At 37.8% G+C, this 13,449-nt stretch overlaps 1 protein-coding gene across 2 annotated transcripts in view; it reads left to right on the top strand.

The window, feature by feature from the left end:
• The first annotated feature begins 825 nt into the window (after nt 1-825).
• The window catches only part of LOC134790082 (RNA-binding protein 24-B-like), a 38,578-nt gene continuing 25,954 nt past the window's right edge, over nt 826-13,449 (top strand). For both annotated transcript variants that reach the window (XM_063760845.1, XM_063760847.1), the window contains exons 1-2: nt 826-1,302; nt 12,125-12,251. In XM_063760845.1, the coding sequence (XP_063616915.1) occupies nt 841-1,302; nt 12,125-12,251 (589 nt within the window). In that variant the 5' untranslated portion in view covers nt 826-840. The remainder of the gene's footprint in view (nt 1,303-12,124; nt 12,252-13,449) is intronic.

The raw sequence follows: 13,449 nt of genomic DNA on the forward strand, positions 1-13,449 counted from the left end.
CGTGCCGCTAGCCAGCCGCGTGATCCAAGTCGAATGAAGAACTTCGCTTCGCTTCGCTCGCTCGTTCGAAGAACTTCGCTTCGCTTCGCTCGCTCGTTCGATAAATATTATAGGACATTTTTACACAAATTGACTAAGCCTCACGGTAAGCTAAGAAGGCTTGTGTTGTGGGTACTCAGACAAACTTCCAACTTAAAATAAGGGATAACTACATTATTTATGGGATTGAAAATAGATAACTATAGTAAAAGTTATCACCATATCATCAAGTCTTTAGACTTGATAATAAGTGCGATTTATTTCTTTGCAATTTTTTAATAGGTACCTGCATAGTTTCAATTCCGTACTTTTCTGCCTTTTGCTACATGCTTATAAAAGCTACTCCTTTCTTATTACCTCCATAAAATTATAGGGTAGTTTTAATGTATGTACAGTCAGCTTTAAACGTAACTAGGTGCACATAGGTATCATATAATAGGTATATGAATTATGTAGAGCAATTGTAGAGCGAAATTTCCCTTCCTGCTCTTCGTGTTTTCCTCGTACCTGATGTGAAAATGAAAACTGTCACAAGCAGCATGTTCATGGGAACTACCTATGTATGTACCTACTAAGTTTGACTGTGCCATCGAAGTAGTTCCTTTGACGCTGACCTTCGAAGGAAAATGTATCGGGGTCGTAATCTAGGTTTAAATTAAATACTCGTAGTTAATCAAAAATGTTTAGGTAAGTTCTATTTATTTTATGGTGCATTGTTAAAAAAATCCAAAATACCTAAATGATAAAGAGGCATATCATTAGCGTTACGTGGAGGGTAGCAGGCAGTAGGGCACGCCACGCATGTGGCGCGGTGCCGGCGCATCTGGTGGCGGGAGGGGAGCCGCGGGGGCTAAAATTAGTCCCGAGCGCCACGTGCGTCTACAGTCCGCGCTCGACCTCCACCACGCACGCTCGCCGCCCGGGCCCTCCGTGTTTACAAGTTACAAGTTTACCACCGCCACCGGCAATCGAGTCCCAGCGCTTCGCGCAGTGTTAGTGCATCCAGTGACCGTGGCCGTCGCGACGGAGGCGGTTCAAGGAATGCTCATGGCGGGCGCGCTGCCTGCCGAGCCCGAGGGGCTGCTGGCGTTGGGCGCGCTACCCGGACAGAAGGACACCACCTGGACGAAACTCTTCGTCGGGGGGCTGCCCTACCACACCACAGACAAGAGCTTGAGAGAGCATTTTGCGGTATATGGAGACATCGAGGAGGCTGTCGTTATCACAGACCGGCAAACCAGTAAAAGTCGAGGATATGGATTTGTGAGTGCCTTTATTTATTTTGCGGTTTCTGTCAGCCGTCAGGCCTATTCAATACACTGAAAAAATTATCAGGATAAAATCTAAAAACTTAACATTATAGTTATTGCATCGGGTATGTACCAATCAAAGTAGTCTTTCAGCAAGAAGGAAAGCTGTTAAGTTTGAATTTAGAAATGGCTTCGTATTGTGATTGTGGAGCGAAACAGCGCGCATATCGCACGGTTAGGAGCGTTATCGCACCTCAATGCTACTAACATACCTACCTAAGCCACCGGCAGCTACGTGTGTATAATGTATTCCTATACCTACAAGCTGTATCGCAAAATTACATCAAACACGGAAGTCGTGCCCTCTCGCGCAGGTGGTTTGTGTCGACTCGAGCCAGGCAGAACACTCCTGAATTTGACACTACAACGTCGGTTGCCAAATGTTTTCGGAATTGCTTTGAAAAGGCCACGTCATGCTTGCTTGGAAGAAAAAAAATAGTACCTACCTATATAAAACACTTGTCAGCTAAAGAAACTTTGTTCTTTAATGTGTCTACATAGATTCAAGGAGCGAAGGTGTTTTTGTCGTTGTACGTTTCAGTGGAACAAGATTAACTTAATAGTTTCCAACTTATTTCACATAAACAAAGGCATAGCACGCTTATAACCTCACATAACGCGTAAATTATGAACACTCACGTTTCATGATTTCACGACTGAAGCGAAATGTGAATTTCGATGACGTTCGTTTTTCGCTCGAAAAAGGAACAGATGCAAGTGAATTGTCCCATTTGTTAAAAACTGCGTGAATATAATAAATTTGGAAGCTTTGTAAGCGGCGTGGCCATGAGAAATGAATCACAACCCCATTTTCAATGCTCGGGCAGGGTACCGCAGGGAAGGGTGCACGGGCGAGGGATGTCCGTTGCACCCCTGTGACATGGAATGGCTGTAATAATCGCAATGCACCGCGCCTGTCACATTGCGACCCGAAGCCGAAATTTCGACAATAAATTGTGGGATTTTCAGCTAAATTATGTATTATAAAAAGTTCCTACAACGGACGAAATCATTCATGCATGTTTATATTTAAGTAACTCCGTAGTCATAGATAGGTAACTGCGCAATATCGTTAAAAATTTTAAAATTGTTATAAATAGTACACATGAACATTGAACATTTGTTGGTATTTGCAGGAAACAGAAGTTTTAGCGAGGTAAATTCGGCTCTACATTAATTATGCAGCCTTCAGTTACTGAAGTCTAATGTAAACCTAACCTTAATAGATCCGAATTCTTAGAATCTTGCTTCTTTACATATGTAGGTAGACGAATCAATTCGTATCATATTAACAAATCTAATTAAAACTAAAAATCATGTTACATAATGCAAAAACATTCTCATTTTCTTTGCACTCATAAGCTTCCAATTAAATGCCTTTCAAAGTACAGTAGGAGGCCGAGCTTAAGCCTCTTAATGTCGCTAAAGCCTTTAAAAATAAGTGATATTTTCCTTTGAGTCGAGGTCTACGTCTGTGGTGGGTTGTGCCTCCGGAATGCTCGCATCGGCGGGCGTGCTGGAGTGGCCCCGGGAAACAAAAGACATCCGATACCGTGCGGGTGGCTACGCCGCCGCCGTCGAGAGGTAGTGGGAAATGCACAGATGTGCCTCCTATACTAATTTAAAGCTAGATTAGAGCTGGTTCTCCAGAAATTATTATTTTATAGCTTTACTCATCGACAATATTCTAAGTAAGGTTAAAGTAAAATTATAGGTAAGTAGATTAATTTGAACAACTAGCGAACTTTTGCTGATATTGGAAACCTAATTAATTTTAACTATACTTTAAGATAACGCTTACCTGGAATTAACTAGCATGGTTTATCAAGATTCTCAAATTAAAGTATCCCTATCGTGATATCTGAGACGGTCTTAAACACGTCTTAAGGGTAGGAGTAGGACCTTTCTTCTCATGAACTCGGCAATAACCTGACCTAATCCCCTTATAGAATCTCAATAGACCCTTCTATTCAGATTCTTGCATTGCAGACCCCTGTCTCATCTTAGAAAAACAAAAAAAGAAAATGAAAAAAAAAGTTAAGAAAGAGAGTAGGTACAAAGTTTAGAATTTAATTTTAAGACATAATTAGTTTCTCTCCAAAGCAAACCAAGTAGACAATAGGTCGGTATTCATTATCAGTTCCTCAAAAACGGCATTCACCTATTTACCTTAATTAAATTACAATGAATCTAATCATCAAGCCTATTCAAAATCAGTAATGTGGATCATACCAACAAAGCTAAACCATCTTAACAATAACATATTTATTACAAATACGTATAGTCCGTCTAAGGTAACTCGGCAACGACTCATATAAATATAAAGACACTCCCGTCTTTATAAAAGTCATATTTTCATAGAAATTTGTCATTAATGATGTAGAGTAGCTTTGTAGGACTTTATATACAAATTATACTGAACTGTTTGTAAATAATAAAAAAATACCTACCTATTTCTGTTCGCCGTAATAGGATGAACCGTTCTTACCTAAGGGCCAATTGATTCAAAACGGAAATCGCCTTTTTAGGGTTCCGTACCCAAAAGGTAAAACGGGACCCTATTACTAAGACTTCGCTGTCCGTCCGTCCGTCCGTCCGTCCGTCCGTCCGTCCGTCTGTCTGTCACCAGGCTGTATCTCACGAACCGTGATAGCTAGACAGTTGAAATTTTCACAGATGATGTATTTCTGTTGCCGCTATAACAACAAATACTAAAAACAGAATAAAATAAAGATTTAAATGGGGCTCCCATACAACAAACGTGATTTTTGACCAAAGTTAAGCAACGTCGGGCGTGGTCAGTACTTGGATGGGTGACCGTTTTTTTTTTGCATTTTTTTCCGTTTTTTTTTCGTCATGGTACGGAACCCTTCGTGCGCGAGTCCGACTCGCACTTGCCCGGTTTTTTTGGGAATGATAAGACAGTTTTCGAGTTCGCTATTCACTAGCGTTGTATGTAGGTATGTAATCGTGTAATCAATGTGAAATTGGTTTAAAGAACCAAGCCATTACATAAGTTGCATCGCGTTCAGCCCGCTACGGGTGACGACTCACTACTATGGTTTCTTTCTTGATCTGTTAGAAAGAACAGAAACTTACTTAGTTAACTTTCTATGTGATTGAACTAAGGATTCCTACTTTTCGTTTTCTATGATGGGTGATCGGTGGAAAACTGAAATGTCGGACGCTTCGGCCCGGACCCGGACCGCTCCAGCATGGGTCATCCTTATTCGTTCAGATCTTTGTTAAAAAAATTGTGTTTTTAAATAGGTTTTAATCAAAGAAAATATTAATAACGTTTTGATTATATTGATAATTTTGTTGACTTTTCTCAAATCAGTTTACAAACAAGGTTTTAAGAATAGGTAGAGGGCCAGTACCAGTAGGCATGTAGATGCCGACCAGGGAAATACATTATACAAACAGGTAAAGTCTTATCTTATCCGATTAGGTAATATTTATTAGTATATGCTAAAACGATAATGTTATCAATATGTGAAGGTTGTAATTAAACTCGAAGAGTGTAATTAATCTGGCCTTGAGTGTGTTACTTTACTTCGATCCGGCTACGCCGAGTTATGCAGGTGACTAACCTAATCTATAAAATTGACAAGTTACTAAGAATAAGTACCTACCCGAGCTGCCAAATTTTGCAAGACAACAGACCAGGCGATTGTTGAATTGCCAAATTTATAGGTATATTGCTGAAAGTCCGGCCGTGATATCGCCACTTAACAAAAAAGTCATGTGACTGTATGATTGGCATGGTAACCAAGTCATCTTCTGTCACTTTCTCGAGGCAAATTGGCCCCGGTTATCATAAAAAAAGATAATGTGATTTAATTCAGTTTTTGCATCACATCTCATTATGACTCGATATTTTATTACGACTCTACATGCACATGATTTCGCAGCAAACATTTTAATCCATTTTTAAGTAGCATATGATAGCGACGATGAAGTTGATTAATTAAGATCAAAACTGGGGATTTATAAAAATTAGGTTAATTATCCTTGGACAAATTATAAACAACTAGCACTTGGTCCAAAATACCTAAACAGAGGTAGAATCAGCGAGGCGTGGCGAGAGCTACAAAGTAATGTTCACAGCGATTGGGCGGCTTGGATTTGGGCACGCCTCTCGACTCCCATCCGTAACAATGCGTTTGCTTATTTCATTTCGCATTTCTTCTAAGTAAATAAGTTACTCTAAGGAAATATATCGGAGATTGATAAATTTTTGTCGTCATATAAATTTGTCAATGCTCTAGATCGATAATGTGGGAGTGCTCTCACGTTTTGATCAGAAACAACTTTGTTTAAAAACTTCAATGGAAGATGAGTACCGTTTAGGGGATAATTGTTTTGAGAGTTTTGAACTACCTTTGTAAACAGTTACTTGCAATCTAGCAGTTTGTAATCTAGAGGGAAATCTAGCAAATTTTAATAAGTTTATTTCTACATACACACTTCTTGTTCGCCCTTTCCGGTATTTGCAAACAATATGTTGCTGGGCTGCAAATTTGTCAGAGGTCATCAATGATAATTGATAAGTTGATAACTGTTGAAGTCGATATCAGCTTTAGTTGTTTTAGAATTAAGTACTTAACCGATTCATTGGGAATCAACACTTAGGGAATCGATTAATATTCCTTTGTGTATATCAAGGAATGTTGTTGGGAATTTGAATAAATATCATACTTACTTACCATGGTTCTTACTTCAACTGACAACTGATCAACTGATCATTAATAACTATTAATGTTAAGCTTAGATAGAGTACATCATATGAAGCAGGTCAAAGATTATAATTTGGTCTAAAACTAGCACCTGATTCCTTGGTCAGCAGTACAGGCTCATAATTTAGACGACTTGTCTTCTTCGAATAATATTGACTCAAACGTACGTATTGACTCGTTAACGTAGGTTTTGGCACGATTACAACTATAAGAATCATCTCGTAAACATCTTCTATTGTTTACTTTTGATCTGCCAACGCGACAATTAGTTCACTAGTATAAGGTGCAAGGGGACAATTTCGACTGCGGGAAATTTCAACTAACCGAAATATCTTCGATCTTTTACATTATCAACTAGAGTGCCATATATGTCCAGATAGCGAAAAATATGTTTGGTTTATGAAAAGGTGTGTTTATGTTTAAAGGTGCAGTCAAAATTGCCCCCCTGCATCTTACTAGAACTAATTTCGAACCATCTTTTACGACACAAACTGGACGGTTTTTTCTGGGTAACGTGGTTTTAGCCATTAAAACGTCGGTGAATGTGGGTCATTCCAGGACTGATAATTGTGGTTACGTTATTCCAAAGTGAGACAAACCAGTCTAAGTGTGACTGGGAGATAATATAGAACAATTCGTTATCGGAGACCACGTTTTACTGGCTTTGGTAAGGCAAGCGCTGGTGTTTTAACATTCCAGCTCGTTGGTTAGGCAAGGTGTTATAACTTATCGGGTATGCCTGCCATTCCGCCTTCTGTGGAATAATGCTAATTATGTCAGATAAGTGAACTAGGCGATAGACCCAAGCGCTAGCATTTTTTCCATCATAATATACTCTATTATGATACTACTATTAAATAGAGGAATCGACTTAAGGGGCCCACTGATTAACAGTCCGCCGGACGGTATCGGCCTGTCAGTTGTTCGGAACTGTCAAAATTTTGTTCTAACTGACAGGCCGATACCGTCCGGCGGACTGTTAATCAGTGGGCCCCTTTATTCAATCGTGTATTACCGATAATGAAATGGGTTAGTAACGGGAAACAAATAGGTACAATAATTTGCACAATTTTATAACCATTAGTACGACAACGTTTCATTTTACCCAACAGGATTGTGTAGTCTTGACATGAGTACCTAATAGCTTCTCTCACTTTAATTCCTTGTTTAGTCTTGTTTTCTTTGCTAAGGTTGAACAACCTAACAGAAAGGGCGACCTGACCTTTTTTTAGGTAACAAAGGAATACTAAAAGCAAATAATACCGCGTCGCTTACATATGCGTGTGGGCAAACCGATGCTTTCAGTAGCATTATGTTCATTATTTTATGAGTGGTTTAATTGCCAGAGGGTAATGCGTAGCATATCGTCGTATGAAAACATGTTTACTCTTTCATAGAGAGAATTTCGAATTGTTCTATTGATAGCTCATGTTGCGTGACAATATCTCATGTTATATTTTGTAGAAAGTTGCAACTTTGCTTGCAACTATCACATTTTGTAGTCAAAGTGGACTAGAGAAAAAATCGTTTTATCGTCCTGAAATTGTAGAGTCCGTCTATGTTAACTTTGCACCGACCTGAACACTATAAAGTAAAGGAGTGTATGTAATATAAGCGTCATATTTTCATAGAAATTTGACATTAATTATAACATTGCCACAAACTGGTACCTTGGCTCGTGTCGAATGTTTTCAATTATGTTTTTTGCTGGTTACAATCATTATTTTGTTAGAACTTTCAGATAATGTTTTATGCTCTATCATATGCTTATGGCGCATGTCGAATGAAGGCCATTCGAGGCCAAGTTTTCAATTATAATTCTGTAGATTACAGTCATAATTCTACAAGCTACAATTATTATTTCTTGGGCTACGGTAGCTGCATGTAACTTTTATCGCCGCGTATCGAACTTTAATTTGCACGCTTTGACGAACACATTTCATTATACAGGGTGGCATTTGATACGTAATCAGAAACAATATTTTATAATGTTGGTATCAACGTTTCCAAGGAACTTTGACGATTCAATTATTTTTGTAATTATATGACAACTTTAACCTATTATTTAGTAACCCTTCTCGTGAATTTGGTGGTCCTCACTTGGAAACAAAAGTACTGATAATAGGAATCAGGGATGTAGTTCCTGAGTTTCTTACAGATTTTTACTAAGTACCTAATTATTAGAGTTAGATCAAGAAAAGACTGCAGCGATTTTGATAGCCCACGCAGTGCAAGTGTTATTTATACGTCATAATTTCATAGAAATTTGACGTTTAAAATAACACTTGCACTGCGTGGGCTATTAAAATCGCTGCAGACTTTTCTTGGTCTAACTCTAGGCCTTGGTCTATACGAGTGATACGAGTAGTTCGATTGTATAATACTAATGCTGACAGAATCGATTTGTGTAAGATTGTCCCATAGATAGGTACCTAAATTAGCTAATGTTTTGTTACATATTTATTTAAACGAATATAAAGATGTAAAGAAGGCATTTTTTTATATCATACTTAGTAATACTTTTGCATACCTATACGATTTTGCTGCATAGATTGATGTATAATCAAGTGCTCGTATGCAAGTACTTTACATACGATTACAATACTGTGCAAGTTGTGCAACGTAAGAGCCAGTAAAGTGTGAACCGAACTCAGTCGCTGAAGGTTTTGTCTTCGGAACTTGCTACTTTTCTAAAGAAAGCTATTAAAGCACAAACGAATAGACTCATACTATTTGTAGGTAATTCCATGGTATCAAGGTTGTTTCGTATTTTAAACTAGCGACCCGCCCCGGCTTTGCACGGGTAAACCTTAACAAATTATACACCTAAACCTTCCTCAAGAATCACTCTATTGATAGATGAAAATCGCAAGAAAATCCATTCAGTACTTTTTGTGTTTATCGCGAACATAATACAAAAATAACACACAGACAGACTCGGCGGGGCACTAAGTTTTATAAGGTGTAGGTAGAGTGATGTATTATGTCTTACGTTTCGTATTCATATTTTGATCATTCTAAATTCTCTATTAAGTCTAAATTCACAAATCGTATGTACATATATGTAGGCGGGTAACACTATCAATATGCGATGAGTTTTTTACTTGCACTTTTGGTCGCACTTTAAAAAACGAACTCATTTAAATTGTCAATCGAGTGACGTCAGGCCGCCGATATCCGGAGGTCATCAGACATTTTACTTTAGTTCAGTCGATTTGATCAACCCATCCGATATTATGCATTCGGACCAGGTTAATTTGAGCTTTGACGTTTTGAAACAGTGTGAGTGTTTGTATGGGTGTTGGTAGTGGCACGCAGAGCGGGGAGGGTCTAATAGGACTGGCAAGTTGAACAGTGGGTACGGAGACCTGGCTCATGTTTTCATTACAATAGGTAATGCCGAGGTGTCCTCCAGCGTAGGAACGGTATGAAAATCAATTCAATCCAAACTCAACGTGCGCTGAAACTATCGGTTTATATGCTCTATAATTGCGGCAGTAAAGTAAACCTTGATTACAACGTCATGACACTAACAGTACTAAAGGTGTAGTGCATAATTATTTTCCATCGTATTTTCACGGAAACGAACGTGTCTTGTTATTTCAGTCAGTCACTGTACAAAAAGTACTGAGGTTGACTGAAGTAGCATGACAAATACTAACGTATCCGAGAAAATACGAAGGAAAACAATTATGCACTATATCTGTACACAATACTAGTTACTATGGTTATTGCGATTAAATAAGCAATTAAAATTGTAAGTTTAGCATACGAGCATTTACTAACGATAAGTCAGCTGGATAATCTGAACGCCCTCAACTATCGGAAACAAAAAATACAGCAGCAATTACATGTATTCGATTGCACCTTTTTATCATCGTACCCAAGAAAAGGCTAGAAACTAACTAACTAACTAAGTACATATATTAAACCCATGTTAAAAGCTATCTTTCAGCCGGTTCTATTAACGTAATGGCCTGTCCGGTGTAATCCGTTTTCCGCAATTCAAACAAACATGAAAGCTCTTTTTGTTCCAACTGCTCATCAATAATTCGAAAAGCTACACGTAACTTGCTAGATGCGTTAATGAATATTTATTTGCACTAGGTATAAAGTGTCCCATGTTTGTGAACTAGTTTAAATAGGTACTTTTAAAATCATGAAAAGAAAATCTTGCTCTTGAAAGTTGAAGACGCTGTTAACATATTTTTACAGCCGTGAAATACAGGGTGTCCCTAGCCATTGGACAAAGCCGAAATGTACATATGCATTAGGGTATTTTCAACCAGTATACAAAGTTTCATAACAATCGGTGTAGCGGTTACTAAGAAATTAACAAATTACGATTTTTTTACGTTGGAGCAACCTGTATGTGTTAGTAGCTCCTGAGGTAATAAATAGTATGAAACCTTCTTCGACCGTTTTGATTATCTTTTTTATTTATGACATTAATAAGATTCTGACTTTTGACAAATGTCATCATTGCCGCACATTTTCAAACAAATTGTCAATAGCACTGCCAATGATTAATACAGTATGTTTCTTTTTGTTGTCGATTATTGGAAATAACTATTGTTTGATAATTTATTTTTTTATCTTTTATTCTAATTAAAAAAATATTACCGTTAGAGCGTTTCTTAGAAGTAACCCTACGTGGGATTTCAGGGTTTGTCCAATGGCTAAGGTCACCCTGTATATTATGAATAACTAACGTGCACAGCAGGCGCAGCATGGTTCTATTTTTATCGCCTGTCACTATGCCCGTCACTTTCGCACTTACATACTTGTTAAAACGTGACAGGCATGGTGACAAGCGATAAAAATGCGACCGTGCTACCGCCGCAGAAGATTTAATCGATTCCTAATAAACAAAGGGTATTAAATACTCTCACACCTGCTCACACCCTTAAATATTGATATAGACACTACATCGGTCAAGTATAGAGATGGGTAACTACCCGGGTAAATACCCGAGAGCGGGTATTTACCCGGTAAATACCCGATATTTACCTACCCGCGGGTAAATACGCGGGTATTTTCGTTTTTCTTCTAAATTTGATGTGTTTAATGGTATGTGAGTATAAATAAGATTAATTTAAGTATTTTTTTATAATGTTACATAAAATGTATGTTCAAACTAATTACGAAAAGGTTGCTATGAGGTGAAGTTCGATTTTAACATATCAGTCCAATTAGAAAAATCGTGTAAAATCATTCCCTGGCTTCCGGAAATGTTTTAAAATGCTTTTAATATACATTAGAAAGATGAAAATAAAGAATACTTATGAATGATAATAAAAAAAAATTGTGCAGTATCCCAACTTGGGAAGCTTATAAGTCAAACAGTTTAGTTTTAGTTTTAGGACAAAAATGTATATAACCTTTTTTGTAGAAAATTATGTCTACTTTAGTTTGTACATACAACACTTTTCGATATTAATGACAGATTCCAAGAAATATGAAAAAGTTCACTTTTGCCCCCCTCCCCCCAACCACATCCCCCGCCGACCGAAGTTGGAATGTGTATTATCAACGTATAAGTACGATAATTTACTCAAGTCTAAAAAAAATACTCTTATGACGGCGTTTTTTTAATATTTATCAAAATTGTACTAAAAATTCCTTAGTTACAACTGCAACTGCAACTAAACCATTTCATTTTAAATGACACACAATAATTACAGCCATTAACTCGGTTTATATCTCCACTTTAACACAAATCGACATGTGCAACAAGAAATGAATCTACCCGTCCATTTGGGTAGATACGGGTAAATACCGGGTAGATGGGTATTTACCGGGTATTTACCTGGGTGGGTAAATTGGGTAAATACCCGCGACCCATCTCTAGTCAAGTATGACACATCGCTTAATATGACAGGCAACATTGACCAGAAGACAGAGATAAAAAATTGTCAAAAAAAGCAATTAAAAAAAGACTTTACAATGAGTAACATTGATTCGATTAATTTTACTCTTATCCCATAAATCATACTTTTCTATTCGCCAAAGTCACGAGGGTTACCTATTTTTCAGGTAATAATGGGCGACCGGTCAGCAGCAGAACGGGCGTGTAAGGATCCCAACCCCATCATCGACGGGAGGAAAGCCAACGTCAACCTCGCCATCCTCGGGGCCAAGCCCAGAGGGAACCTCGCGCCAGGTATGTGACGCCAAAAGCCAAGACCACAAACTGAAAGTCTATTGCTAAAGTAGAGTTCAATTTATATTCGATAAGTACCTAACTATCTAGTAAATGAAGAGATGCAGCGCCATATGTATTGTGTCAAAAATTGTCACGCCAATTCCTTACGTTGCCGTGTTTCTAATGCTCTCTAATCTAATCTAATACCTTTAAACGAGCAATTCTTGTTTATATATATATATATATATATATATATATATATATATCGGGAATCTCGGAAATGGCTCTAACGATTTATCGGGGCCGATAAATCGATCTAGCTAGGTCTTATCTCTGGGAAAACGCGCATTTTTGAGTTTTCATATGTTTGCATTTTTGAGATCTCATCCACATGGAATCCAGTCATTAGTAAATGTAAGCGGAAACGAATATCGACAGTCGATAAATCGAATATCGTTAGTGTTGTGTGTCGACAGAGTGACATCCCTAGTGCGCAAAACGTTCAAACTGATAAACAAGACCAAGTGCGGGTAGTTCGAAAAACTCGCGCGGCTAGAAGATGTTGATGTCAACTTGAGCCAGTCTGCTCCGAGACCACGGGGACAACGCCGTCCTCGAAACGTCGGAGGTAAATCTTAAAACTTAAATACGCGATTAAGTCCCGTTGTGCAGTTTGATAATGTTTTCATATGTTTTCCGAGCAAAGCTCGGTCTCCCAGATATTACAGTCTTATATTTACTTGCATATTATGTAGATTTAGCCTTTAGTCAACTCATTAATTACGGGAGTAATTTGGCCAGATGTAACTTAATAGGCACCTATCTACTCAATAATAATCTTTAAATAAAAACTTTATTACGGGAGTAATTTTGCTAGACGAAACCTAATACTTCGGGCAATCTAATACCATATGACATCGGTGCCTTCATACACATTTTTAGTAACCCAACATCGGACACGGCACAAATGGTGCATAGATTGGCTGAAGTTATGCTTAATAAATAGATTCTAATTATTTTAAAATATTCACTTATATGGATGTTATTGTCGTAATTTCTGAAGCTATAAGAAGCGGACTTGATAGGGCCGCCGAATCCGCCGATATATAGGTACAATGGTATAAAGGTCCTGTTAAATAATAAATAAATAAAAACCTAATACTCAATAATCTGTTTTAATAAATGTATAGTAAATGCTCAGTAACATTTTTTTTAA

The sequence above is a fragment of the Cydia splendana genome, chromosome 4 (genome assembly GCF_910591565.1).
Source record: "Cydia splendana chromosome 4, ilCydSple1.2, whole genome shotgun sequence".
In the NCBI taxonomy this organism is placed as follows: Eukaryota; Metazoa; Arthropoda; class Insecta; order Lepidoptera; family Tortricidae; genus Cydia; species Cydia splendana.